Source organism: Ochotona princeps, chromosome 22 (genome assembly GCF_030435755.1).
Source record: "Ochotona princeps isolate mOchPri1 chromosome 22, mOchPri1.hap1, whole genome shotgun sequence".
Classification (NCBI taxonomy): domain Eukaryota; kingdom Metazoa; phylum Chordata; class Mammalia; order Lagomorpha; family Ochotonidae; genus Ochotona; species Ochotona princeps.
Window position 1 is genome coordinate 17,512,723 of NC_080853.1, and position 27,304 is coordinate 17,540,026.

The following is a 27,304-nucleotide window of genomic DNA, read 5'->3' on the forward strand; positions in this document are numbered from 1 at the left end:
GGGCCCGGCGGCGTGGCCTAGTGGCTAAAGTCCTCGCCTTGAACGCACCAGGATCCCATATGGGCGCCGGTTCTAATCCCAGCAGCTCCACTTCCCATCTAGCTCCCTGCTTGTGGCCTGGGAAAGCAGTCGAGGACGGCCTAAAGCCTTGGGACCCTGCACTTGTGTGGGAGATCCGGAAGAGGTTCCTGGTTCCTAGCTTTGGATCGGCACAGCACTGACCCGTTGCGGCTCACTTGGGGAGTGAATCATCGACGGAAGATCTTCCTCCTTATCTCTCCTCCTCTCTGTATATCTAACTTCGTAATAAAATAAATAAATCGATTTATTAAAAAAAAAAGAAAAGACATCGATCCAGCAGCCAACAAATAAATATTTACCTGTAGATGTATCAGTCACCTTCCCACCCACTCTCAACCACACAACTGTTTCCTTCGCAGCTTTGCGCCTTAGCTCGTTCCCTGTCCCACTGCCGCCACCTCCTGTCTGTAAGCGGAATAACAGCTGTTGTGCCTGGAGTAGATTTTCAACTTTGCTAAGGGATGGATTTGGAAGGGTGAACACTCACAAGGCTAGGACCTGACAACACTGAGGATGATAACGACGATATGGTATTTACTGGGTAGGGACCAAGCCCTATATTAAACACATCCCATCCATTACTCCATCTTTGTGACAACCTTCTAAGATGGAGACTACTATTCTCTCCACACAGAGACAAAACACTGGTCCTCAGAAAGAGGACTGGAAAACCAAATTGGGCAGACCTACCCCACCCACTCCTGCCCTGCCTTATCAAGATTTCTTACAATGTTGTTCTCAAAACCTCATCAAAAGCCCTTAGAAGATTGGTAACATTCAGGGCCCGGGGAGCTCATCCCAGCCTACTGAATCAGAATCGCTGGAGCAGTACCTGGGATTTTGCTTCAAAGGTGCAAACTCACACTTTATGTTGATGGATCAGAGATCCCAGAACGTGTAGGTGTGTTGGGGGACGTGCGAGGCTGGAGGAGGACGCTATGGTCCCCACGAGGGGTCTGGGTTTGCAGCAGAGGGTGGGGGTTCTAAAAGCGGCCTGGGGAAAGGGCTAGAATGGCAGGAGGACTACAAGATGAGAAGAGGAAGAGGCTCTTAGAGGTGAAGGAAAAGCGTGTGGTTCGGGGAGCTTAGGGTTGGAGTCAGAATCCGGGGTTCAAGAGGGTTTTGAGGTCAATGCAAGGGTCCGTGGTCTCAGGAAGGAATTCGAGGTCAAAGGAGGAATGCGGGATTCAGACGGGAAGGACCTACGGGCTCGGCGCTACGTTACGGCCGAGGCCAGAGCCACTGCGGAGCGCTTTTCGCGCGACCCTCCTCTGCGCTCCAGGATCGCAAAGATGCGCCTGCACCTGCGCGCCGGCTGCAGGAGGACCGCGCCAGGGGTCAGGGACACCGTGGAGGGTAGGGGTGAAGCGTCCCCTCCCGGCGGGCCAGGAGCTCAGGCCCCGCCCTCCCACCTTCCCCCCTCCACCCTCCCACCCCCGCCCGCAGCCGCAGCCACTTCCGGCAGGCGCTGCGCCGTTGTTGGGGGTGGGGGGCGCGGGCGAGGATGGCGGCGGAGAACGAGGCCAGCCAGGAGAGCGCTCTGGGCGCCTACTCGCCCGTGGACTACATGAGCATCACCAGCTTCCCGCGGCTGCCCGAGGATGAGCCAGCCCCCGCGGCGCCGCTGAGGGGTCGCAAGGATGAGGACGCGTTCCTGGGAGATCCCGACACTGGTGAGGCCCGCTGACCGGGTCCCTCCCTCGCCTTGGGAAGTCCTGAGCCTCCACCTGCAGCCTGCATCTGCTTAGCTCATCCCCTTTCCCTCGGGTCCTTCCCCTTCGCCTCTCTTGCATCTGTTCGTGATCTGGTGGGGAGGGCTTGCATCTCTACCTTGGAGGCGTAGGATGCGACAAGGCAGGCGATGCCAGGGACTGCAGTGGGAGGGATGGGAGGATTGCCCCTTGGGAAGCACTAACCAGGCCAGAGCGCTGGAGGGGAGCTCCTGTGGTCACCCACCGGAGGCCTTTCTTTCCCAGTGCAAGGAGGACAGGATCAATCAAGTCATTGACTGCAGCAGGAGGGACAGTCTGGGGTTTAAAACTTACCCCTCGGCCAGGGCTTATGGGAAGCCAAGTCTCGGAAGCTGAGATCCTTCATGTCCGGGGCCGCTGGACCACTCTGTCCAGCCGTGCTGGGCATGGGAGTGGGGAGGGAGGAGGACAGGGGGCTGTATTGGGTGACCTCTCAGAGTCCTTGGGGACCAGAGTGCCTCTTCTCTCCTGTGGGTCACCCCACCCCTCCTGGAACCCTGCTTTTGGCCCAGGGTGCTTGCTTCCCAGGAAACAGTGTGGAGAATTCTGTTGTGTTCTTCTCTGTCTTCTGTAGGAACTGCCAAGACTGGGGGTGGGTGGCCGCACAGGGAAGGAAAAGGCAGGATTTAGAAGAGACCTGGGGGCCATGAGTTTCTCTTGGCTAGCACTCTGCCTCCTGTCCATGTGGCCCCGCTCTCTCCTTCACTCCATCATCTACTCTCTCCGCCTTCCTCCGCTCTACGTCACTTCCTGGCATTAGAGCATCCTCATTCTCTCTTCCTACCAGAGCAGTCCTGGAGCCTCATCCTTTCCCAGACTGGCAGACACTGCTTCTCTGGCCTGGCCGTGCCACACTGGTTCTCATCATGACAGCCCCCCACAGCCCAGCTCCTCGTTCCATCCACACCTTCCTGCCCCTCTGGCCAGCCTGACTGGGTTGTGCTGTACCCAGGCTGGAGATGAGGAGGAGGTGAGAGAGGCTTAGGGGTTGTTGCAGACGGAATAGTATTGGGATAAGGAGTTGACAGGGGGAGGAGTGAAAAGAGGTGTCTTGCTGGGTATGGGCTTGAGCCAGGTTTCTTATTCAGGGTTCAGGAATGATACCTGTGGTCCTGGCATTGCCCCGACCCACAAGGTAGCAGCGTCCTGAACCCCATTTCCTCTTCAGCAAATAAACCTTGCTGTCACGTCATTATAAGCCGTGTCTCTCAGCCGCACTTCCAAGTTGCAAGGCCCCTTGGTGCCAGTTAAACCAGCCTACTGGCTAACGTGGCCTCCTATCTTCTCAACTTGATGGTGCTACCCAGAGGGCACGACTTCAGCCTTGTAGCCAACACCAGAGTCGTGTCTGGCTAGCGTCTAGTCTGGCATTCTCTGGTACCAAGTGGCAGGCAGCCCACAGCAGTCCCTATGGGAAACTGAGCTAGAGGGTGAGCGCCTCAAGGTTGGAAAATACATTCTGATCTCTTCTGCACACCAAGCTCGTGGGTCTCTTTCCTGCCTCCACTTGTCCTGTAAGTGCCTCCCCTCAACCTGCTCTGTGCTGAGCACGTGCTCTGTTCCCTGTGCACCTGCTCCTCCTTCTGTGTCCTGACCCTGCCATTCCCCCAGTCTGCAAGGTAGAAGCATGGAAGCCACCCTCAAGGCCCCCCTTTTTTCTGCTCACTTAAAAACAGTGATCATGTGCCCTCTCTCCTCCTCCTAAGTATCTCCCAAATGCCACCTCATCAGCCTTGTCATGATAACGTGAACGGACCAGCCTCTCTCTCACCGGTGTTGCTCTCAGGCTCCCAGTTGTCTTTCCTGTCTCCTGCCTCTTAACCTCACCCCTACCCTATCCACCCATCACCCTGCGCTTCTGGTCACGTCATTCTTTGTTTCAGAACCTTTCACAATTCTCCCCTAAAAGGAGTAAAGAATCAGGAATGACTTCAGTCTCCAGTCAAGATCTCACTTCTGAAATTTAGACTTAACTTAATCATCTCTTTCGAGGTCCTTTATTGTTAACTGTGATAAAACTGAGCTGTATCTAAGATGAAAACTTGATTGGGTAATACAGTGAAAAGTGCAGGGATACAGGGCTTAGGCATAGCTTGACTAAGGAACCTAAAAATAATTTGGCTTTTTTCCATCTTCAGCTATGCCTTCGTTTTTTTTCAGAATGCCTCCTCTTTTACTCCCAAAATGAAGGTTTACACACTACCAACTTAACCTATGCAATAAGAGAGCACTTCTCTCTTCCAGTAGTTCCAGATGATAATGATAATGGTGATGATAGTTTTGAGTCTTATTGGTCTGGCTTTGGCCACACACTTGTCTCTGAACCAATCACTGGACAGATGTGTTCTGATTGGCTAGGCCTAAGTCATGTTCTTATTCTGGTTAGGGATGTTGGGAGGTGACTGAGAGGGAAGAGGATGTTCCCTAAAAGAAAATTAGAAGCAGAATCGTGTCTAGGCAAATAAAAATTAGATGTATACTAGGTCAGCTACCTCCAGACAGCTTTTCCTGCTGTTCCACAAATTCGGATTGGTCCAAATGAAACTCAACATCTTCCTCCTGGAAAACTTACTTCTTCTGGAACCAAACTAATCTTTATTCAGACCCCTACTTTTTCTCTGATGAACATGTACTTCAGAAGGTTCTTGAAAATTGAGTTGAAAGGTAAATTTAGGGTCCAGCATGGTAACCTAGTGGCTGAAGTCCTTGCCTTGCTAGTGCTGGGATTCCATATGGGCACCGGTTCATGTCCTGGTGGCCTTGCTTCCCATACACCTCCCTGCTTATGGGGGGGGGAAAACAGTCGAGGATAGCCCAAAACCTTGGGACCCTGCACCCACGTGGGAGACCCGGAAGAGACTCCTGGCTCCTGACTTCAGATCAGCTTAGGTCTGGCCATTGCAGCCAGTTGGGGAGTAAATCAGTGGATGGAAACTTTCTCTGACTCTCCTCCTCTCTGTATATCTGACTTTCCAATAAAAAATCTTAAAAAAAAAAAAAGGAGATAAATTTAGGGGCCTATGTATGGCATAGTAAGCTAAGCTGCTGCCTGTGACACCAGCATACCATATGTACAAGATGGTATACTAGGCTAGTCTTCTGCCTACAGCCCCAATGTCATATATGGCTGCCTGTTTGTGTTCCGGTTGTTCTACTTCCAATCCAGCTCCTTGCTTGCAGCTTGGGGAAGCAGAGGAAGATGGTTCAAGTCCTAGGGCCCCTACATCCATGTGGGAGACGCAGAGGAGACTTCTGGCTCCTGGTTTCAATCAGCTCAGCCCCAGCCAAATTGGCCATTTGGGGAGTGAAAAAGCAGATTGAAGATCTCTCTCTCTCTCTTTCTCTCTGTAAGTGTGCCTTTCAAATAAAAATAAATAAAATATATCCTTAAAAAAGAAAAATAAATAAATATAGAAAAGTTTATTTAGTAGGCATTTTTTCATGAACTTTTAAGGGATTCCTCATATGCATGGATTTAAAAAAATTTTACACCAAACTAAATTTGTTTTAATTTTATTTTTCCATGAAGTTTTTTTTTTTTTAAGATTTATTTATTTTATTACAAAGTCAGATATACACAGAGGAGGAGAGGCAGAGAGGAAGATCTTCCATCTGATGATTCACTCCCCAAGGGAGCCGCAACGGGCCAATGCGCGCCAATCCAAAGCCGGGAACCAGGAACCTCCTCCGGATCTCCCACGCAGGTGCAGGGTCCCAAAGCTTTGGGCCATCCTCGACTGCTTTCCCAGGCCACAAGCAGGGAGCTGGATGGGAAGTGGAGCTGCTGGGACTAGAACCGGCGCCCATATGGGATCCCGGTGCATTCAAGGTGAGGACTTTTAGCCACTAGGCCACGCCGCCGGGCCCTTTCCATGAAGTTTTTAAATTAGATTTATTTTATTTTTATTGGAAAGGCAGATGTACAGAGAGAAGGAGAGACAGAATAATCTTCTGTCTGCCAGTCCACTCCCCAAATGGCCAGAATGACTGGATCCGCAGGTGCAGGGTCCCAAGGCTTTAGGCCATCCTCCACCGCTTTCGTAAGCCACAAGCTGCACATTGAAGTGGAGCAGCCAGGAAACCAACTGGTGTCCATATGGAATCCCAGTGCACGCAAGGTGAGGATTTAGCCACGAAGCCGTCATGCCAGGCCCTCCATGAACTTCCTGAAGGACTCTCAAATACACCTAAAACCAGTAGTAATATTACCCCAACACTTACACAATTCAAATGGTAGGTACTCAAGTGAAGATTTTTGTGAAATAAATTAATAACATCTTGATGGTTACAGTCTTGAATTGATCCAGCTGTGGTGGGTGCGAATCACCATTGTCTCCTAGGTCCTTCTGTCTGCTGGAGAAGACAGATAGAAGGACAAGCACCTGGAAATATCAATCCAGCTTAGCTTGAGAGGTTAGTTTTTGAGTGTGGAAGTGGTTCCTAATGCCATGGGAAGGAGTGGAAAGGGGCTTTTCAGGCTACATAGGTCTACTGATTGAAAAAGCAAATGATAAGCATTTCAAAAGATTTCCCTGCCTCTTTTCACGCTCATCTTTAGTATCTTCTCTCATAAGTAACTACAGTAAATGAGTTTTAAAATGGCTTGCTTATATCATCATATATCTTATACAGATGGCTTTATATTTATGCAGAAGAGGTGAGTATTGGTCCTAGAAGGCCTAAATCCAGATCATGAAGCCTGGATAACTATTATGTTGGGTCAGTGAACCAGGATAGCAGTTTCATTTTTAATTTGAGAGACGGAGAGAGTGTGTGTATGTTAGCTCCCATCCTCGGTTTCACCCCCCAACTCCCCACAGCAGATGAAGTTGTGCCAGGCCAAAGCTGAGAGCCAGAAATTTAATCGAGGTCTCCCTTGTGGGTGGCAGAGACCCTGTTACTTGAACTATCTATCCCCTGATGCCTCCTAGGGTGCACATTAGCACGAAGCTGGAATTGAGAGCAGCTTCAGGACTAAACCAGGCAACTGGCTTTGCAATGTGGGTGTTCCACACAGCATCTTTTTTTTTTTTTTAAAGATTTATTCATTTTATTACAGCCAGATATACACAGAGGAGGAGAGACAGAGAGGAAGATCTTCTGTCCGATGATTCACTCCCCAAGGGAGCCGCAACGGGCCGATGCGCGCTGATCCGAAGCCGGGAACCAGGAACCTCTTCCGGGTCTCCCATGCGGGTGCAGTGTCCCAATGCATTGGGCCGTCCTCGACTGCTTTCCCAGGCCACAAGCAGGGAACTGGATGGAAAGTGGAGCTGCCGGGATTAGAACCAGCGCCCATATGGGATCCCAGGGCTTTCAAGGCGAGGACTTTAGCCGCTAGGCCACACCGCCGGGCCCTCCACACAGCATCTTAACCACTCACCCCCTTGATCCTATTTTAAACAGGCAAATGTAGCTTATTACACAGTATTTTTTTTTTTTAACTGGAAAGGCAAAATCAGATTTATGGAGAGAAGCAGAAGGAAAGATTTTTTTATCTGCTGGTTCACTCCCCAAATGGCCAGAATGGCTGGAGCTGAGCCAATCTAAAGCCAAGAACCAGGAGGTTCTTCCAGGTCTTCCATGTGGGTGCAGGGTCCCAAGGCTTTAGGCTTCCTCCACTGCTTTTCCAGGCAGGGAGGAAGAGAACAAGCAGGGAGTTGGATGGGAAGCAGAGCAGCCAGGCACAAACTGACACCCATATTGAATCCCGGTGGTTTGCAAGGTGAGGATTTAGTCACTGAGCCATTGTGCCAAGCTTTTACACATCACACAGTCTTTTAAAGGAGCTTTATTTCTAAGGCATAATAACAAGTGCTGAATGGAGAAATATTTACTGAATGGAGAAACTTTTAAAGACACGAGGGCCAGAAGGCATTAAGGTTGAGATGCCAACTGCTGTCTTTACTTTTCACAAACACCAAGGACCTTCCGGCCCCTGAGGGACATGGATCCAAGTCTGACAACACCCGCAGGAGAGAACTGTCCCAGGAAAGAGGCTCTTGGCCAAGGCAGAAAAGTGATGGGAGTAGCTTTGCTTGAACACCAGTGCTCTTGGGATGTATCCCCTTGAGGAAGCCTTGTGTCCCTCCCTCTGCTCAGGAATTAGCTATGTGATTAGGATGAGGGAGTCGAGTTCATGACTTGAAGTGACCCGTCCTTAGTTGCCCTGCAGGTCAGTGGCTTGGCGGTCTTCCCTGCCTTTTCTCTCGTTATCCTCCAATCTCTTCTCTCGAAGGAAGCCGGAGTAACTGAGCTTCCCATTCACAGATGGCTTCACATTCTTGCTTAATATTCACTAGTGGTGGACCAGCAGAGCTACTAGCCTGTTGACTATTTTTTGTCTCCACTCCACCCAGGCCTTGGTGCGTTTTCTCTGATGTGCCAAGCTCACTCCCACCGTATCTGCTCTTGTCTTTCTGGAGCAGTCCACACGCACAGGCTCCTACCAGTCCATAGGACTGGCTATTTCTCACCCCCTCAGCTTTCTGCTGAGAAGTGGCCTCCTCGAAGAAGGTTGCTGTGATTTCACCCTGCTAAGCTGACCTCCTTCCCCACTTCCGTTATTCTCCATCATTCTATCCTGCCTTTCTTTGTAACACCTGTTACAACATGATACCAATTGACTCCTTTTTAGTTGTTCCCTGTTTGTCCTCTCTTGCCTGTGAGACAGGGCACAAACTGTTTCTTTTCCCTGGCACTTAGGGTACAAGGACACAGCTTCTGCATACTTGTTGAATAATTAGATTTTTTTCCCCCACAAATTTTTAATTTTTGAAGATTTGTTTATTTTTATTTGAAGGCAGATTTTACAGGAAGAGAAGGAGAGAGAGAAAGTCTTCCATCCTTGGTTCACTCCTCAAATGGCTGCAATAGCCAGAGCTGAGCCGATCTGGAGCCAGGAGCTTCTTCTGTGTCTCCCATGTGGGTGCAGGATTCCAAGGTCCTGGGCCATCCTCTGCTGCTTTCCCAGGTCATAAGCAGGGAGCTGGATGGGATATGGGGCAGCTGGGACACAAAACCTGCACCCACATGGGATGCTGGAACCCCTGTGTATTTATTTGAAAACAAGAGCTATCGAGAAAGATATCTTCTCTCTGCAGCTCGCTCCCCAAAGGGCTACAATGACAGGGGCTGGGCCAGACCAGTGCCAGGAGCCAGGGACTCCACTGGGATCTCCTACATGGGTAACAGGGGCCCAAGCACTTGAGCCACCTGCCGCTGCTTCCCCAGGCTCATGAGCAGAGAGCTGAGTCAAAAGCCAGACATCTGGAACTGGAACTTGGTGTTCCTCTGTGGTGTTGCAGGGCGGGGGTCTAACCCACTGAGCCCCTATTAGTGAGTAATGGGGGTGAATCCAAAAGCCAGGCTCTGCCCATTCAGTTTATGTAGCTGTCTGTTCCTACAGAAAGCTGGGCCCCACCTGGGGGCGGGATCTGGGGGCCACCCCGCCTCTTCAGGCCCAGGACATTTGACTCAAGTATCGGGCAGGCACCATAATCCAGTCTCCCACGAGGAAGGGAAGGGTCTCTTCCCAGCCTTTGATTGCCAGCTCTCTCACTTGCCCTGCAACTGCACTTGGGGAGACTTGGAGGTGAGGGACGTCTGGCCAGTGGTGAAAAGTGGGGCGGCATCAGCTGGGAGACTTCCAGGCTGACCCCCTCCTCCCACTCGGGCCACCCGTAGACCCGGACTCCTTCCTGAAGTCGGCCCGGCTGCAGCGGCTGCCGTCATCATCGTCGGAGATGGGCAGCCAGGACGGGTCGCCGCTGCGGGAGACGCGGAAGGACCCATTCTCCGCTGCGGCAGCCGAGTGCTCCTGCCGCCAAGATGGACTCACGGTCATTGTCACAGCCTGCCTCACCTTCGCCACGGGGGTCACTGTGGCACTAGTCATGCAGATCTACTTCGGGGACCCTCAGGTGAGGAGACGGGCCGAGGGGGGCTGTGGGAATCCGGGGGTGGCACTGCAGCCCCCACTCTCTGAGAGGGAGCAGAGGGCTGGCTCGCTGGTTGGCTGCCGGCTGCCACCTGCCCAGTCCCCTGTGGCCTCTCAGATCTTCCAGCAGGGCGCCGTGGTGACGGATGCTGCACGGTGCTCATCGCTGGGCATCAAGGTGCTCAGCCAGCAGGGATCGTCGGTGGATGCTGCTGTGGCAGCTGCTTTGTGCTTGGGCATCGTGGCTCCACACAATTCTGGCCTGGGCGGGTAAGGCACCCCATGGTTAGGCCTACTTCTGCTTTGGGGTGGTGTGTGGGCCTCATGTGGGGCCTCATGTCCGGGTTTGGGCGGAGGGGCAGCTGGGTGGCGCTGTTTGTATTTCCTCTTCCTACACTCTCTTGTACCCCTTTCTTCCTGGATGGAGTCAGGGGTGCAAAACTATCCTGCAGAGGATCAAGAGGTGTTTTCGGGTTTTCTTTTTATGTTTGCTTTTAAACCAGGAAAGGAAATTGGTAAATTATAAAGTGAGGTGCACAGATAGGCATATATTGTCATTCTTCAAGGGTCACAGATCCCTGGGGGTTAGGTTCCAAGGAAAACTCTGGATCCTCTGCTTAACAAAGAACAAGACGATTGACATGTCGGCCATATCCAACACACTAACTGGTTTGGTTTGCACATGTAATTTTTTTTTTAAAGTTTGCTATTGTCAAAGTCAAGAATTTTTATAAAACCCCCAATATACAACCCCTGCAACCATCAGAGTATCTGGTGACACTGCGCCCACATTCCCACATGATTGACACGATCGGAAGCCACGTGTGCCGTCTGCTTTTCCTTGGTTCCTACAAATCCCTATTGTTTATCTGTCCTGCTTTGCTGATTCAGTTCCATGGCTGTGAGCATTTAGATTCACAACCCCCTTCCCAGATTTGAACCAACCACAGAAAAGGTCTTATCTTGGTTTCTTGCAAGACCAGCCCTCCAGGCTCTACCCCAGAAATTCCCCTTTTGGGTTTTACCCAGTCTGTCCTTACATAATGCAGTCCTGGGGTTGGGGAGAGGGCGTACCAAAGAGGCAGGTGCAGGAAGCTGGCAGGGGTCCAGCTCTTCTCTAAGGTGAAGGCAAGAGGCAGAACATCCTGCTCTCCCGGTCTCTAAGTTTCTCCTATTCAGGGATTAAAGTCTCCAGTAACCAGCTGGGAGAACTTCATGGTCTTTGAATTCCTAACTCCCTATCCCTGTGGGGAAGGGGCTCTGACACCTGACCTCAGATGACACACTCAGCCTACAAACCCTCACTTTTGGGGGCTGAAGGGGGTGGCAGGTGAATTTTTCGGAGTTGTGGGGGGATTGGCATCCTTACATGCTCTCCCTTTCTGTGTCTCTCCCAGTGGGGGTGTGATGTTGATCCATGACATTCGTCGAAATGAGAGTCACCTGATTGATTTCCGGGAGTCCGCACCAGGGGCCCTCAGGGAAGAGGCCCTGCAGAGATCCTGGGAGACCAAGGTGGGGACCCTGGGGAGAGGAGTGGGTCTGGTGGCTGGGAGGGAGATTCTTTTCACTGTCCCTTCTGCTGAACCGAGTGCTAATGATTTGAATATTTACTATGGGAGTGGAAAAAAAAGTTGAGCAGGATGTTCTTAGCCAATGAGGTAGACAGACAACTCCCCAAATAAAATAATGAAGCTGAAAATCTGAGCAGCCGCTAGCACGTAGGAGGTAATCTTACCTCTCTGGAATGTAGGAAGGAAGAAAAAAGGCTACTGGATGGCCTGGGATGTCAGAGTTTCTACACTCGAGTTTGTGTATTGTTCCTAAGCCTGCTGACTGCAACCTTCCCAGCCCAGGATAACCCTGGATGATTAGCCTGCTAGAAACCAACAGGCTGTTGGCTGAGGGAGAAGGAAGACACAGAGTTAAGTCAGGAAAGTAGTTATTTAGTAGAAAGCCAAACCAACCCCCAAGTTAGGACAGCCCTGAGTAACAGGAGAGTGAAAACCAATAGGGAAATGAGAATCCTTTCTGCATCATTTTAAAAGGCGGGGGCGGATACACTGCTCTGTGGACAGCTGCGTGAACTGTTGAGCTCTGGCTCTTGATGGGATAAGCTTCATGTAGCAAGCGCTTAACTGTGCTAGATAAAGGAGGTAGGAACAGTTTAGGGAGATGGGAGGGTCGCCTGCTGGAAACATATGTCCCTCCCTTGGATACTTGGCCTGTGTCTCTCCCCTGTGCCAGCCATCCCTGGCTTTGGGCTCTGCAGAGTTCAGCCCAGCCCACCCCCTTCCAGTGACCTGGTCTCCTCTCTCCCTCGCCTGCCCGCCCCGCCCAGCCTGGGCTCTTGGTGGGGGTCCCCGGAATGGTGAAGGGGCTATATGAAGCTCACCAGCTCTATGGCAGGTAAAGATCCTCCCACGGGGACAAGGGGGCACTGCCTGCATATTTTCCTTGGGTGGCCTTCTCCTACCTTCCTGGAGTCCCCTCCCAACTCTCCCCCTCCTAATATCCCCTTCCCTTGCCAGGAATCTCCTTCCCAGGAACCCCCCTTCCCCCAGGACCCCTCCTCCTTCCCCCAGGGCCTCCTCCACCCCCTGCTCTCCGGCCCCCCCAGGCTGCCATGGTCCCAAGTCCTGGCCTTCGCAGCTGCCGTGGCCCAAGATGGCTTCAACGTGACCCATGATCTAGGTTAGTGGGGCTTGCTGGTGGGGAAGAGGTGGTACATGTTGATAACAGGGGCTGGGAGTTGAGGAAAGAAATTTGAGATTTGGGGCCCAAGCCAGAGAGGACTTCTACCGTTTGCTCCTCAGACAGCCTCCCCACACCATCCTGGAGGCAGCCACCCCTGAGCATATCTGGGAAGGGCCAACACCTGCCACCTCCTTAGCCAGTTCCTGGGGGCTGGAGTTCTTAGGGCCATTCATCCCTTACCCACCATACACTGTACATCTCAGCCATCTAGCCCAGTCTTAGTGTTTCCACCCAGCCTCCCATCCTTGCTCCCAGCCCAGGCCCTGGCTGAGCAGGTGCCTCCCAACGCATCTGAGCGCTTCCTCGAGATGTTCCTGCCATCAGGCCACCCACCCCTACCTGGCTCACTGCTGCGCCGGCCTGACCTGGCTGAGGTACTGAATGCACTTGGCACCTCCGGACCTGCTGCCTTCTATGCCGGTGGTAACCTCACCCTGGAGATGGTGGCCGAGGTGAGTGTTCTGGTGGGTGTTGGAGAACGCAGCCCAACATTTCTATAGGTCAGAGACATCTTCGTCCCACTTCCTTCTCATCCTGCCTTTCTTGTCACATACATCTAATGAGGAATGTGTCGATTTGAAATTCTAGAAATCAGATCAGTTTTTGTTGGGATAGGGAGGGTTATTTGGGATGTGCCAAGAAAGGCCTCCCAGGATGATAAAACTGTCCTGCTTGATTTGGAGAGAGGCCTTTCATCTTCTGAAGACTGGTACTTTACTTGTACAGGCGCCTGGCCTGCTGGAGACCGAGGCTTAGTTTCCTTTAATTCATAGTCCCTGCCTGCCTATCAGACTTGTAGGGGCTAGGGACTATCAAGACTGATGAGAGTGACGCAAGAGGTTGCCATCCAACCCCATAGAATGTTAGCCTGAGGCAGTGCTGAGGTTCTGAGAACTGTCATTAGAGCCATTCAGCTCTCCTGTTGGAAGTTCTGTTCCAAATCAGGGTGCACAGGCTGACTTCAGCGATATTCTCTTCTGTGTAATGGGGTGATGATATCTACTTCTACTACGCAGTTGTGGGATTCACGTGGCTCCATTCTTCTCTGGAGTGCCTTCTCCCTCATGCATGGAGTACTTGTTCTTTGCCAAGCCCTATAATGGACCCTGGAACAATGGATGTTGTGATAGAAGCCCATGTCAAATGGACATAAGGGCTCCATCCACATGATCAGGGCTCCATACTGTGTATGTGTGCTCTAAGTCAGATGTCTTCCAATCTCCCCACCAGCCCATCTTAGGCTATCCTTCCAAAAGCAAGAGCATTGCTATCCCAGAGCAAGAGCATTGCTGGTTCCCAGAAGCATTAGTCAAAGCTTCAATGATTAATGCTGCTCAGGTGTCATGATTATTTTAAAACTGATCATCGTGACACATAAGAAATGCTCTGATTGACCGGATCTGTGTCCCTTGCCTTCACATGGAGAAGGGGATGGAGGAGATTCTAACAAGATCGTTACAGCTTCAATAGAAAAAAAGAAAATCAAAGTTAAATACATTAACTTGTCAGACAAAGGAACACACACCAGCCAAGAAATGCAATATGTAGTTTCCTGACAGTGGATAAATCAAGGATTCCAAGTACTAAAAAGGTATTAAAAAAAGAGATTCACAGTGTTGATATTAATTTAATGAACAGCAAACTACATAGGATGGCATGAAACTGCTAGCTTTACAAAACTGGTTCATTAGTCAGAAAAATGTGCTTCCTGATGTCCAGTAAGGGTCACTCCTATCAGAATCATTTGAAGTTCAAGGTGTTTTAGTGGCTATAGCTGATGGTAATGAGTTGCAAAATTCAGTTTGGACAGCAAATGCTGCTGTAAGTGGAAAATCTTCCTGTGATGTAGGCAGAGAGGGCAGCACGTACAAGCAAAGTCATGGAGGCATGAGTTCAGAAACTGCAGGTCACCCTGTAGTGGTACAGAGCTCACTGGGGAATATAGCAGGACTTGAGGCATTAGAGGTAGGCTGAGGCCATGTCATAAAAAGCCATGAACGCCAAGCTCACTCATGGAGGTACCCAGCCCAATTCCTGATACAGAATAGATGCTTCATCGTAGTGTTTGTCCTCTTTTTCCTGGGGCATGAAGGTGGTTGTAGAAGGTACAAAAGTTGTGAACAGCTGATCTGTCCATGATCCCAGCCCACAGGCTTATGATCATAGGAGGCCATTCTCTCTTCTCCAGGTTCAGCACGCAGGGGGTGTTCTAACGGAGGAGGACTTCAGCAACTACAGTGCCCTCGTGGAGAAGCCTGTGTGTGGCGTGTACAGAGGTGACCTCTCCCCCAATTCCCAGGGACCCCCTTAGATAATACCTCCAAGTTCAGTGACACGTCCTCGTAGCCTAGGTCATTTCACAGGAGAGAGACTGAGGCAATGAGCTGCCAGCCCAGCTTCTGAAGTAGCTGTGGGGTCAGTCTTACCCCAAGTCTTTAGGACAGGGCGGGAACTAAGCTAGACCAAGGTTTAGGGCAGGAACTAAGCTAGACCAAGGTTCACCTGGAAGCTGGGGTTCTGGCACTAGTTTCACTTGACTTGGGCTCCCTAGTTTCACTTGACCTAGCACCCCCTCCTTAGCCTCACTCCTGATATCCTGTGCTTCCTCAGAAAAATATGTAAGGTCAAAGTCCATCACAGCTTCAGGGTAGAACGAACTCTTTGCAACAGTCATAGATCCACCCACTTAAGGTACTGAAAGGAAGCTAAGGCCCAGCGAAGGAAGAGAACTTAACCTAAAATCAAGAAAACTTAAAAGGAACCCAACAAGACAAGTTCAGGACATGGATGAAGTCCACGTTTGCTGACCTTAAGTGCTAGATTCTAGGTTCCTTGGAAGGTTCTTGAATTCTCTCCTAGCTCAGTCCCCAGGAGAGCCTCTGAGTTCAAGTTCCGAAGCCTCAGTCACCTGCCTGAGTCCCCTGTACAGAACAGAGGGAAGAGTTAGCTTTGGGGCCAAGAAGATCTGGCTTTGAGGACCAGCTTCACCATTCCCCTCGAATGAGTCCTTTCCTGCTTTGAGCATTGGTTTGTTCCTTAAAATGAAGTAATCACAGTGCCTGCACCTAAGTGAACCCATGAGGACTGAGTGAGATTAAGTGGGGAGTTGCCTTGGTCAGAGGGTACTGAGTGTATGAAGGAGTTTCTATGTCCCTTTTCTGCGGTGCTGCCAGCACCACAAGCTCTGTGAGTTATTCATCTCCTATAATTGTAAATCAGTTGTCTTGCTTGCCACGGTTTCCATGTGTGCAAAATGGGGATGAGTACCCACTGTATTAAATGAGTCAGTCAGGTAATATTATTCTTGTGTATCAAGCGGTATTATCATTGTTATGTCTCCCCATGCTCAGATGTATATATCAAAGTAGGAAGAGGAGGCTACTACTCTTGGGAATTTTGCGGTTGGGTGGGACTGCAGGAACCCTGGCGAGTATCTTAACCTGTGGGAGATGTGGGTCAGGGATCCTGACATCTGGTCACTCTGCCCTGCTCTGTCAGTGGCCTGAGATGTGGCCCATGTGATTAAGAGGGATTTAGAGCCTTGTCTGCCTCCTTTGACAGAGGAAACGGAAGACCAGTATTCTGAGTTTGAGTCTCAGTCCAGCCCTGAACTTGACTGGGTCCCTTTGCTTCTAGAACTTCCGCTTCCCCCTCTGATGTGGGAGTTCCATGCAGTGATCTCAGGTTGCCTGTTGGCGGAAAGTGAGGATGCCTTGACTGCTTCCTTGCCATCTAGTAATTTCCTGTCCTTTCAGGTCACCTGGTTCTCAGCCCTCCACCCCCCCACACGGGCCCCGCCCTCATCAGTGCACTCAACATCCTTGAGGGCTTTAATCTCACCAGCCTGGTACCCCGCGAACAGGCTCTTCACTGGGTGGCAGAGGTAAGCATGCCCCCTTCCAGTTACCCGGCACCTGGGGACAGTAGGAGTGAAGAGATGGCAGCTGCCATGGAGCAGTACTAAACCACCTCCAAGCTATCTCCCACACAAGGATCCATTCTGCATGGGTGTTGGGAGGCACCTAACCACCCTTCCATATCCCTGCTGTGTTTCAGACCTTGAAGATCGCCTTGGCCCTGGCCAGCAGGTTGGGAGACCCCGTCTATGATTCTACCATCACTGAAAGCATGGATGACATGCTCAGGTGGGTCCTGGGGGTGAGATGCGGGGGGTGCTGCTGAAGTTGGGGTGAATGTGAGAAAAGGATTAGGTGAAAAGCAGCTGGTACAGGGCTAAGGTCTGAAGTTTGAGTGTCAGTTGAACTCACAGTGTAACACTGGGAGCCCAGCCTGCACCTTACCTTCCCTACCTGTGTAACAAGTTGGTCTCTTTTAAATGGCTCTTAATTGGTTTTTATATCCTAGCCCATCTGTTCTGCCTCTTGAATGGGAAAAGGAAGCCTAATCATGAAAATAGTCTCTGAGCAAATATCACAGATTCTGGGGATTCTGAGCAGAACATGTGTTCACTAAGCAGCACAACGGTAGCCAGGCTGTGGGCCCTAGAGAGGCTGTTCCCTTCAAATCCCAGCTTTAACTTCGCTAGCCATGCTGCCTTGGGCAAACAGTTTGAATCTCAGCTTCTCCAATGAGGCCTGGCCATAGTGGTGTCAACCTCATGAAGTTATGCTTGCTATAAACAAGCACATACTTATAAGGTCCTTAGCCCACTGTCTGGACACACAACAAATGTGAGTAATTAAAAACAATAGCAATAAGATGGTTAATGTTTAAATGTGTCTACACTTGAATTATAGGTCTGGAGATAAATCAGAAGCTAGAAATACATGGTGTACCTGAAACATGGTACTAAAGGATAACTTTATTTTGGTGCAAAAAAATTTGAAACCTATGCATTTTTTTAAAAAATGTCTTTATTTTTATTAGAAATGCAAATCCACAGAGAAGGAGACAGAGAGAAGTATCATTCCCCCAAGTGGTCGCAGTGGCCTGAATTGAGCCTACCCAAAACAGAAACCGGGAGCTTCTTCTGAGTCTCCCATGTAGATGCAGGGTCCCAAGGCTTTGGGCCATTCTCCACTGCTTTCCCAGGCCCCAAGCAGGGAGTCAATAGGAAGGGGAGCAGCCAAAACACAAACCGGCACCCATATGGGATCCTGGCGCATGTAAGGCGAGGATTTAGCCTCTGAGCTATTGCACCAGGCTCAGTTTTTTTTTTTAATACGCATTTTTCGTGAATTTTTTGCAGACCTCTTACATTGTAAATTTATATTGTTTCTCAGAGAACCCTCTACAAATTAAGTTAGAAATGATGAGTTGTGGACAGGATTTGGCCATATGGGAATGCCTGGGTTTAAGTCATATCTCTGCTTCAAATTCTGGCTTCCTGCTCATGTGTGCCCTAGGGAGCTGCAGATGATGGCTCATGGACTCGAGTCCCCGCCATCCTCATAGGAGACTTGATTGAGTTTTTAAAGATTTACTTATTTTTATTGGAAGGACAGATTCACAGAGAGGAGACACAGAGACAAAGATCTTCCATCTGCTAGTTCACTCCCCAAATGGCTGGAATGGCGAGCACTGAAGTAATTGAAGCCAGGAGTCAGGAACCTCTTCTGGATCTCCAACGTTTGCACAGGGCCATTCTCCTCTGCTTTTCCATGTCATAAGCAGAGAGTTGGACCAAAAGAGTAGCCTTGACACAAACTTGCACCAGTATGGGATGCCGGTGCTTTCAGGCTGAGGATTAGGCGGCTAAGCCATTGCAGCAGCTCCAAACCTGATTAAGTCTTAGGTTCTTAGTTTCAGCTTGGCCTAGGCTCAGCTGTCATGGACATTAGGGGAGTGATGTAACAGAGGGAAGAACTCTGTGTGTCTCTCTACTTTTCAAATGAATAAAAGCATTTCAAAAACATTTCACAAGAAAGTTCTACTAATAGAAGAAATGATGCGATTAAATAACCACCTCAAGCCCATAGGCTGTGCCTCCCAATCACCTGAAACAAAGCCCTGTGTCCCTGTGGCCATCGGCCTCCTTGGTGGAAAGTGGAATGAACAGCTGCACTGTCCCTTGTTGACTGACCATTCTCTAACTACTTTGAATAATCCAACAACACATAAAAACCTTCCACTGAACTTTAAAACATCTGGAAAAGTGCATGCTGACCTCAACATCCATACAAGCTTTACTCTAAAACACACTAACCTGTATGGATTCTGTTTAGCTGATTTATTCAATAAATAATTAATGAGGACTTGCTGGTTGCCAAATCCTTTGTCTTCAAAAATAAAATTCTAGGGTTTCACACAATGGCTAAATTGGCTAATCCTCCCCTTATAAGCACTGGGGACTCCATATGGGCACTCATTTGTGCCTGGGCTGCTCCACTTTCCACCTAGCTCCCTGCTTGTGGTCTGGGAAAGCAGTCGAGGACGGCCCAAAGCCTTGTACCCCTGCACCCATGTGAGAGAACCAGAAGAAGCTCCAGGTTCCTGACTCCTGGCTTCAGATCAGCTCAACTCCGGCCATTGTTGCCATGTGGGTAGTGAACCAGAGAATGGAAGATATTTCTGTCTCTCCTTCTCTCTGTATATCTGCATTTCCAATGAAAAGAAATAAATCTTTAAAAAAGTAATAAAAAATTATAATAGCAAAGATCTCCATATAAAAAATCCTTCCCCAACTAAACTAAAAAATCTTCTATTCTAGGCTACAAACATTATGCTAAATGAATCCAGTCTATTCCTTCAAAACAAATGTTTTTTGGGCCTCTACTTGGTATCAGGCATGTTCATAGAAAGGAGTAAGTGAGTAAAGCCAGAAAGACTGTTGATTTAAAAAATAGGTAAGTTAGAAATGAGTTCTAGAAGAGAATCTGAATAATTTCTAAATGAATTGACGCAGTTCAGCAGTCATTTAGAGCATCTGTCCTCACAGACCTATTAGTCCAGGGGAGGGACAGTTCATCAAGTAGTCACACAGACATCACAGGCAGGTGGGATGTACTGACAGCTTGCAGTGTGCTCTGCCCCTTCTTCCCCTGGTTTCTTCAGTAAGGTGGAGGCCACCTACCTCCGGGGCCATATCAACGACTCTCAAGCAGCCCCTGCCTCCCTGCTGCCTGTCTACGAGCTGGATGGGGCACCCACAGCCGCCCAGGTGCTGGTCATGGGCCCTGATGACTTCATTGTGGCTATGGTCAGGTAGGCTAGCCAAGATCTGGAACCCACAATAAGGGATTATCACAATCGGGAGGGAGGTGATAAAGGGGCGGTGGGGGTGGGGAGAGGCGGGGAGAGGCAGACAGAGGCAAAGACGCTCAGGCAAAGAGCTTACCCCATGGCGCTTTGGCCCCCAGCTCCCTGAACCGGCCTTTTGGCAGTGGCCTCATCACCCCCTCCGGGATCCTACTCAACAGCCAGATGCTGGACTTCTCCTGGCCCAACAGGACTGCTAACCATTCTGCACCCAGCCTGGTAGGTTGTTGCTTCCCTGAGGGTTCTGAGGCTAGGTAGGAGATGCAGCTGCATGGCTGTGCCTTCCTCTCTACTGCCCTAGGGTAATTCTGTTGTAAAGAAAAGCAGTCCAGACTGGAAAAGGTCTGCTTCATCTCTGGCCCTGCTAAGTCTGGACCATGATGCTTAGTAGACCTAAAGAACCCTTGTCCCATCTATCCTTGTCTCACTGTGTGATCTTGGGTGTAAGTTGTGGCCTCAATTTTTTCCCTGCTCAGTGGGAACATTGGGCCCCATTTGATGCTTTGGCTCCTTTGCAGCCCTAGTGGGCTGTGGCTGTGTAATGCCCAGCTGCTAGGGCTGGGCACCAAAGCAAGCCCCCAAGGGAGCAGCATTCAGGAATTGTCTAGTTGGAGATGAGCAGTCTCCCATCCTATAAGCTGGGGCCCCAGCAGGACACAGACGTGGAGAGACCCAGGGTAGAGCTTGTCCATCCTTGTTGGCATGGTCCTTTGCTCTGCCACTCGTAACATCCTCAGAGTGGTGTGGTCTGTTCATCACTCCCTGCCTCCCCCGTATCCACATTGGAGACCCTGCCCACTTGACACACAACATGTGATTGCTTAGAGAGCGGCCAGGTTCAGGAAAACTGGGCCTATGGGTGATGTAGAAAAGGGAGGGAGGTGGAAAATGTGGTGGGGTGGCCGTTGCCCAATCTTGCCCCCTTCCACATTGACCTTTGTGACCTCTGTACTCTGCCAACAGGAGAATTCAGTGCAGCCAGGGAAGCGGCCACTCTCTTTCCTGCTGCCTACTGTGGTCCGCCCAGCCAAGGGCCTCTGTGGGACCTACCTCGCCCTAGGGGCCAATGGAGCTGCCAGGGGCCTTAGTGGCCTGACCCAGGTGATGTTTCCCACATGGTAGGCCTTTTGGGGCTTGGGCTGCAGGTGCCTGTAACACCAGATATGTCTAACCAACTTCCATTCCTGATACAAGTGTTAGGGATGCCCAGGGCACTAGGGATATGGCCCATGCTGGTTCTCAGGGCAGGGTTCTGAACTTGCAGTGTCCATCAACTTGAAAAGTCACCTGGCAACTGGGGTTGTTAAACTCAAGTCCCACTTTGCCTGTACCTAGCATCAGGAGAGATAACCAGCCCCTCTTAGCTCTGATGTGGAAAGGAAAGGCCTGCTGTTCTCCATTACCCCAGAACAGCCCTGTATGTATCCCGAGTTCCTGATCTGTGTGTCAAACCTGTATTTTGACATGAGGGATGACTCAAGGATCTTAAGCTTTGAAATCAGACAACCCTCAGTTACAGCCCCTATGCTGCCAACTTCCCACCATGTGATGGCAGGGAATTCATTGAACATATCTGAACCTCAGTCTCTTAAGCTGTGAAATGGAGCCAGTGGTTAACATAAAATTCTTCCAAAGTACTTGACACTATGTTCTATGTGTTAACCTTTTCTAACCCTCCCAGCTTCTAGAAAGAATCCTTATTTCTGTTATAGATGAGGAAACTGAATCCTAGAGAGTTAGGAGGTAAGGTAGCATTCCTTCAGCTAGTAGGAGTGGGCAAGAAGTTCAGTTCTAGAACCTACTCACAGTCCTAACCACTAAGTTACACCATTCAGAGAAGAGAAGAGAGTCCTGGGCTATAAATAAAGAAGACTGGATGCTAACAGTGCCTCTTTGCTAGCTTCCTCTGAATTCTGGAGTGAGTCACTGGTTCTTGGCTTCCCCTTCTGTGAAATGGAGAAAGTTAACACAGGCCCACCTGTTTCCCAGGGCTGCTGAGGGAGCTTAGACCTGGGTATGGACCAAGTGTGACAGCTGGGGCATTCCAAGCCATCACCTCCAGCACAGCCCTGTTGTTTCTGCCCCTTGAATCCCTATAGGTTCTGCTGAATGTCCTGACCTTGAACCGGAATCTGAGTGACAGCCTGGCCCAAGGCCGCTTGCACCCGGACCTGCAGTCCAACCTCCTGCAGGTGGACAGTGAGTGCAGAGCCAGGGCCCTTACGGGGTGGGCAGAGAAACAAGTGCAGGAATGGCTTCTTCATGAGGGTGCCCATGCCTCCACCAGCACTGCTTCCTGCTGGTAGAATTTTTTTTCCAACAAAATTCCTTACTAGAGCGATGAACAACCTAGGAGGTTAGGGGAGATTAGAACCAGACTTGCCATTTCCTGGCTATGTGACCTTGGGAAATCCATGTCTCGATTCTGAACCTCAGTTTTCTCATTTTTAAAGTGAGATGCATGTCTTCAGTCTGCAGGCATCAGTCACTCAGCAGTTTGTATGGAACACCTGCTATGGGCAGGCATTACATTTATAGACAGAAAGGACAATGAAAACGTCAGAGATTCGAGATGGCAACCTAAGTGCTTTGACAAGCATTGAAGCTGTGTGATGCATTGGATTGTCTCAGTGACCAGGGAAAATTTCCCTGGTGCCATTTAGGGTGCGGTCTGAAGGGTGAGAACAAAAGCCCACACCGTGCAGAGAATTGGGGCAGTGCTGCGCAGGTTGAGGAAACTGGTACCGAGAACCCAAAGCAGGATGGGCTTGGTGTGTTTGAGGAACAAAGCAGAGACAAAGGTGAAGGAGGATGAGAGGGCAACAGAGAGACAGTTCATACAGAGTTGAAGACACAGACATTTCTCTAAGAAGGTCAGGGCTTAACTTTTTGTAAATAGGAAGCCATGTGCACCTTTGCGGAGTTTTTAGTAGAATTGCCTTAGGCCAATTTTTACCTGTTTGGTATATACTCCATCTGAGGCTCCTGAAAGTTAGAAGCTGGTTCAAAGATCGACCAGAGAAGGGCAAAATTGACATGAGCACGCACATCTGGCTGATGTCAAGGACTCAAGTCTTGCTGCATACCCTTAATAACATCTGGACTGGAGCACATTGGAAACCAAGTCTTAGATCTTCAGCATTCACACTCTGTGGCTGACCAGTGTCTTACTCTACTTTTTGCTCCTGGAACTGGGTCCTTTATGAAGAAAATCAGCTTATTTGCTTTTAAAGACTTACCTGTTTATTTGAAAGGCAGAAAAGAGATAAAGAGAGATGTCCCCAACAACCAGGAGCTTGGAACTCCCACACCTGGGTCTCCCACACAGATGGCCAGAGGCCAGGTTCATCTTGCATTATTTTTCCGGGTGCATTAACAAGGAGCCAGATTGGAAGCAGAGCAGTTGGGACTTGAATTGGTGCTTCCGTGTGGAATACTGCTATTGCAAACAGCTCCACTCATGCCGCAGTATAGGTCCCTTCTAAACGTCTTTTAAAAATGAACCTTTTGTCTTAGTCCTAGATAAACAGCCTCATTTGCTACAAATAGACAAACAAACAAGCAAAAAAACCAGCTATTCCTAAAAACCATCTTTTAGGCTTTTAGTTAGATGCTGTTGCCCATGGAAGTTTCTGGGGCCTGCCCCCTCTGTTGAAGAAGGAAATTTAGAATGAAACTCAGCCCTTGTTACCATCCGAAGGATTGGGAGAGAACTGCAGAGGGAGTAGATTTCCAGCCAGGTGATTTCATGCCCATCAATATTGTGTCTTTATCTCAAAAACTTTCTAAAATTATCTTGTTTCAGGAAATAAGAAGATCAGATTTTTTAAACTGAGGACCAGTGAAATCACAGGTCTTAGCATGGAAGCTGATGTTAAAAAAAAAAAAAAAAAAAAAGATGCACTTCTAATGAAGAGAGAAGGCCCTTGGCCAGAGCGATGGATTGGCGGGAGGGGCCTTACATCAGGGACCTATGAGAAGCAGTTGGGATCTAACCCAGACAGGAGGTGACAAGGAGCTTATCATATGCAAAAGAAAAAGGATTTCATCTAGTAAGTAAATACCTACTTAACTGGTTCTGTCTAGTCCCTGAGAATCAATAACAAACAGGATAAAATATCCTCCTTCAGAAAGCTGTAATCTAGTGGAGGGAGTTGGATTACGTTATTGGGAAGGGTAGGTAACAGTAAGAGATTGCTATTCTACATAATGGTCAGGGAAATTCTTTTATTTTAAAGATGTATTTATTTATTTATTTATTTGAAAATTAGAGTGGCAGAAAGGAGAGAGAGAGACAGAGAAAGAGAGATCTTTCATCCACTGATTCATTCCCTAAATGGCCACAAGAGCCATGCCTAGGCTGAACTAGGTTGAAAACAGGAGCCAAGAACTCCATCCGGGTCTCCTGCAAGTATTTGGACCATCACCTGCTGCCTCCCCAGGTGCATTAGCAAGGAGCTGGATTAGAAGCGGAGCGGCAGGGACTTGAATCAGCTTCTCCAACATGGAATGCCACATCACAACACTGGGACATTCAGGTTTTTCGTTTTGTTTTAAGATTTACTTATTTATTTATTTGAAAGGCAGAGTGATAAAGAAGGAGAGACAGAGATTTCCCATCTGCTGGTTCACTACTCAAATGGCTGCAATGGCCAGCACTGAGCCAAGCCCAAGCCAGAAGCTAGGAACTTCATCTGGGTCTCCTTTGTGGATACTGGGGCCAAAGCATTTGGGCCACCTTCTGCTGCTTTCCTGGGTACATGGACAGGGAGCTGGATCAGAGCTGGAACAGTTGGCACACCTACTGCCACCTATATGGAGTGCTGGCATCACACATGGTAGCTTAACCCACTATACCAGCTTTGTGTCTAGGAATGGAACAGTCCAAGTAGAAAAGGGTAAATGTGAATATCCTGAGGTAAAAGGATGTTTGGCCTACTTAAAGGGAAAGCAAAGAGCATAGTGTGGCTGGAACAGAGTTAAGCAAGGTGGAGAAGAGAGGGAAATAAGGAGAGAAGTTTAGAGATAGTGATATTGGGCCTTAAAGACCTTGGGAAGGACTAGATTGTATTCTAGGAGCCATCAAAAGCTGTTGGAGGATTTTGAGCAGGGGAAGTGACAAGAACAAACTTGTCACTGTCAAAGCATCCCTTTTTCTGCTGCCAGAATAGGCCGAAAGGTGGGAGACGAGTTAGTGGACTGTGCATAAGTCATGGCAGCAGCTTGGCCTACACAGGTGGAGGTGAAAATCTTGGAGCCATTTTGTAAATTTTAAGAGAAGCTGAATATTATGGATCATGTCCTGTAATCCCTGCAAGAGCTTCATGGAGTGGGTTCTCATCTAATTCTGATTTGAGAATACTGAGGGCGAGAAAAACCACATGATTTTCCCAAGGTTGTACCACTTTCGGGTAGAGTGAGCAGGACTAGCACCAGGTCTGGTTGTAGGACTGCTTGCCAGTGCTCTGAAAACTCTGAACCTGTGTCTGCTGTGGGGGTGGGGTGATTTGCAGGTGAGTTCACAGAGGAAGAGATCGAATTCCTGGAAGCCAGGGGTCACCATGTGGAGAAGGTAGATGTCTTATCCTGGGTCCACGGCAGCCGAAGGACCAACAATTTCATCATCGGTGTAAAGGACCCTCGGAGTCCGGATGCAGCGGGAGCCACCCTCCCGTAGAGTGGTGGGCTGGAGCGGGACCTCTGTTCCCCCCCGCCTTTGCATGTTCCCAGAGTCCCTCCTTCTCCCAAGTTTTGTCTCAGGGGGACCCCAGGGACGCCCCCAGATCAGGGGGCCAGAGGGGATGCTTGGTAAACCCTATCCCAGAGAAATGGGAAAATTCTCCATCAGGAGGCCTGAGATGGTAGTGGTGAGTGTCCGTGTCCAGAAACAGGCAGGCGGGACCTGGAGGAGCCGGACTGGCTGCCCTTCTGTCTCCTCTCTTCCCTCAGCCATGCTCGCACTGAGCTTAGGGATGTGCTTGCAAACCCTTCTCAAGGATCTTACAGCCCCGACAACTCCAGACTGGCCTGATCTGGGCCTGGTCTTTCAGCTCCCTCCTTCTGTTTCCAGCCTCATCTCTTAAATGACTAGGATTTTTTTTTTTAATGGGCCATCATGGGAAGAGGTATACTCCCTTCCTCCTCCCATCAGGTTGAGGCAGGGACCTTGCATCTGGGGGTCCCCAGGGTGTGGGGATAAGGGTGGGGGTGGGGACCAGCTCAGGGGCTTTCATTTGCAAAACGGAATTAAAGAAAAAATATTGCTTAACCATGGCTCTGGCTTGATTTGTATTTCACGGTTTTGGGAACTGGAGTGGGTAAGGAGGTCTTGACTCATCCTGTCCCGCTAGTCGTGATGCCAACTTCTGCAGAAGCTTCAATAATATGCCTCATCTACCTAAGACTTGCAGTCATAATACTTAGCATTTAGGATTACCATTAGAGATAGCATCTGTTGAACTTATCACAAACCTATGGGGTAGGTGTTAACATTACTTCCATTTTATAGGTGAGAGACAGGTAAAAAAAAAAAAAGAGGTGAAAGGATTTGTCTAACATTCTTCATTTATTAAATGAAAAAATTAGTATTCCATCTCAGGGTTTCACTCCAGCATTTGTGTTCTTAACCAATTCCACATCCACTAAGGGAACTACATGTAATAAAGTATGCCTTGTGTACTATGTATCAGATGAGCACCTGTTATCATACATTCAGCCATGCATTCTTCCATTATATTTCAGGCACTTTGCCAGGAGCTATATATTCAGATTCTTCCCTGACAGTGGCAAATGTTTTTTGAAATGGGTTTTCAATTTACAGAAGGGTCACACATGAAAGAAATCAGTGTCAAGCTAATTGCATTCATTGCTGTCACAATAAGTTCTTTTTTTTTTTTTTTTTAAGATTTTATTATTATTGGAAAGCCGGATATACAGAGAGGAGGAGAGACAGAGAGGAAGATCTTCCATCCGATGTTTTACTCCCCAAGTGAGCTGCAACGGGCCGGCACGCGCCAATCCGATGCCGGGAGCCAGGAACCTCTTCCGGATCTCCCACACGGGTGCAGGGTCCCAAAGCTTTGGGCTGTCCTCGACTGCTTTCCCAGGTCACAAGCAGGGAGCTGGATGGGAAGTGGAGCTGCCGGGATTAGAACCGGCGCCCATATGGGATCCCGGGGCTTTCAAGGCGAGGACTTTAGCCACGAGGCCACGCCGCCGGGCCCCACAATAAGTTCTTTTTTAAGAAGATACATTTATTTGTTATTGCAAAGTCATATATACACAGAGGAGAAGAGACAGAGGAGGATCTTCCATCTGATGATTCATTCCCCAAGTGACCGCAACAGCCAGAGCTGTGCCGATCCGAAGCCAAGATCCAGGAACCTCTTTCCGAGTCTCCCACATGGGTGCAGGGTCCCAAGGCCTTGGGCTGTCCTTGACTGCTTTCCCAGGCCACAAGCACGGAGCTGGATGGGAAGCAAGGCTGTCAAGACCAGAACCTGCACCCACGATGGATCCAGGAGCATTCAAGGCGAGGACCTCAGGCGCTAGGCTACCA

At 49.5% G+C, this 27,304-nt stretch overlaps 1 protein-coding gene across 5 annotated transcripts; it reads left to right on the forward strand.

Annotated features, from left to right (window-relative positions):
- The first annotated feature begins 1,531 nt into the window (after positions 1-1,531).
- Positions 1,532-26,014, forward strand: GGT7 (gamma-glutamyltransferase 7). 5 transcript variants are annotated; one of them, XM_004585746.3, is made up of 15 exons: positions 1,532-1,754; positions 9,519-9,754; positions 9,890-10,041; positions 11,169-11,286; positions 12,113-12,180; positions 12,392-12,465; positions 12,784-12,980; positions 14,717-14,804; positions 16,284-16,411; positions 16,585-16,673; positions 19,543-19,692; positions 19,848-19,965; positions 20,710-20,847; positions 21,846-21,945; positions 25,260-26,014. In XM_004585746.3, exons 1-15 carry the CDS (start codon positions 1,586-1,588, stop codon positions 25,421-25,423), a joined length of 1,989 nt encoding a protein of 662 aa, XP_004585803.1. In that variant the 5' UTR covers positions 1,532-1,585; the 3' UTR covers positions 25,424-26,014. The 5 variants fall into 5 exon arrangements, with proteins under 5 accessions (XP_004585803.1, XP_036353000.1, XP_058535607.1 ...); XM_036497107.2 differs by having other exon boundaries at positions 1,541-1,754; positions 21,846-21,938; positions 25,260-25,987; XM_058679624.1 differs by lacking the exon at positions 12,113-12,180 and having other exon boundaries at positions 1,559-1,754; positions 12,303-12,465.
- Positions 26,015-27,304: the final 1,290 nt, after the last annotated feature.

Excerpts from the sequence above, each read along its gene's own strand:
- GGT7 (XM_058679624.1), top strand. The coding sequence starts at position 1,586 with ATGGCGGCGGAGAACGAGGCCAGCCAGGAGAGCGCTCTGGGCGCCTAC. Across the intron at positions 1,755-9,518 it reads CCTGGGAGATCCCGACACTG|ACCCGGACTCCTTCCTGAAG; the intron begins GTGAGGCCCGCT and ends GGCCACCCGTAG. Across the intron at positions 10,042-11,168 it reads CACAATTCTGGCCTGGGCGG|TGGGGGTGTGATGTTGATCC; the intron begins GTAAGGCACCCC and ends TGTCTCTCCCAG.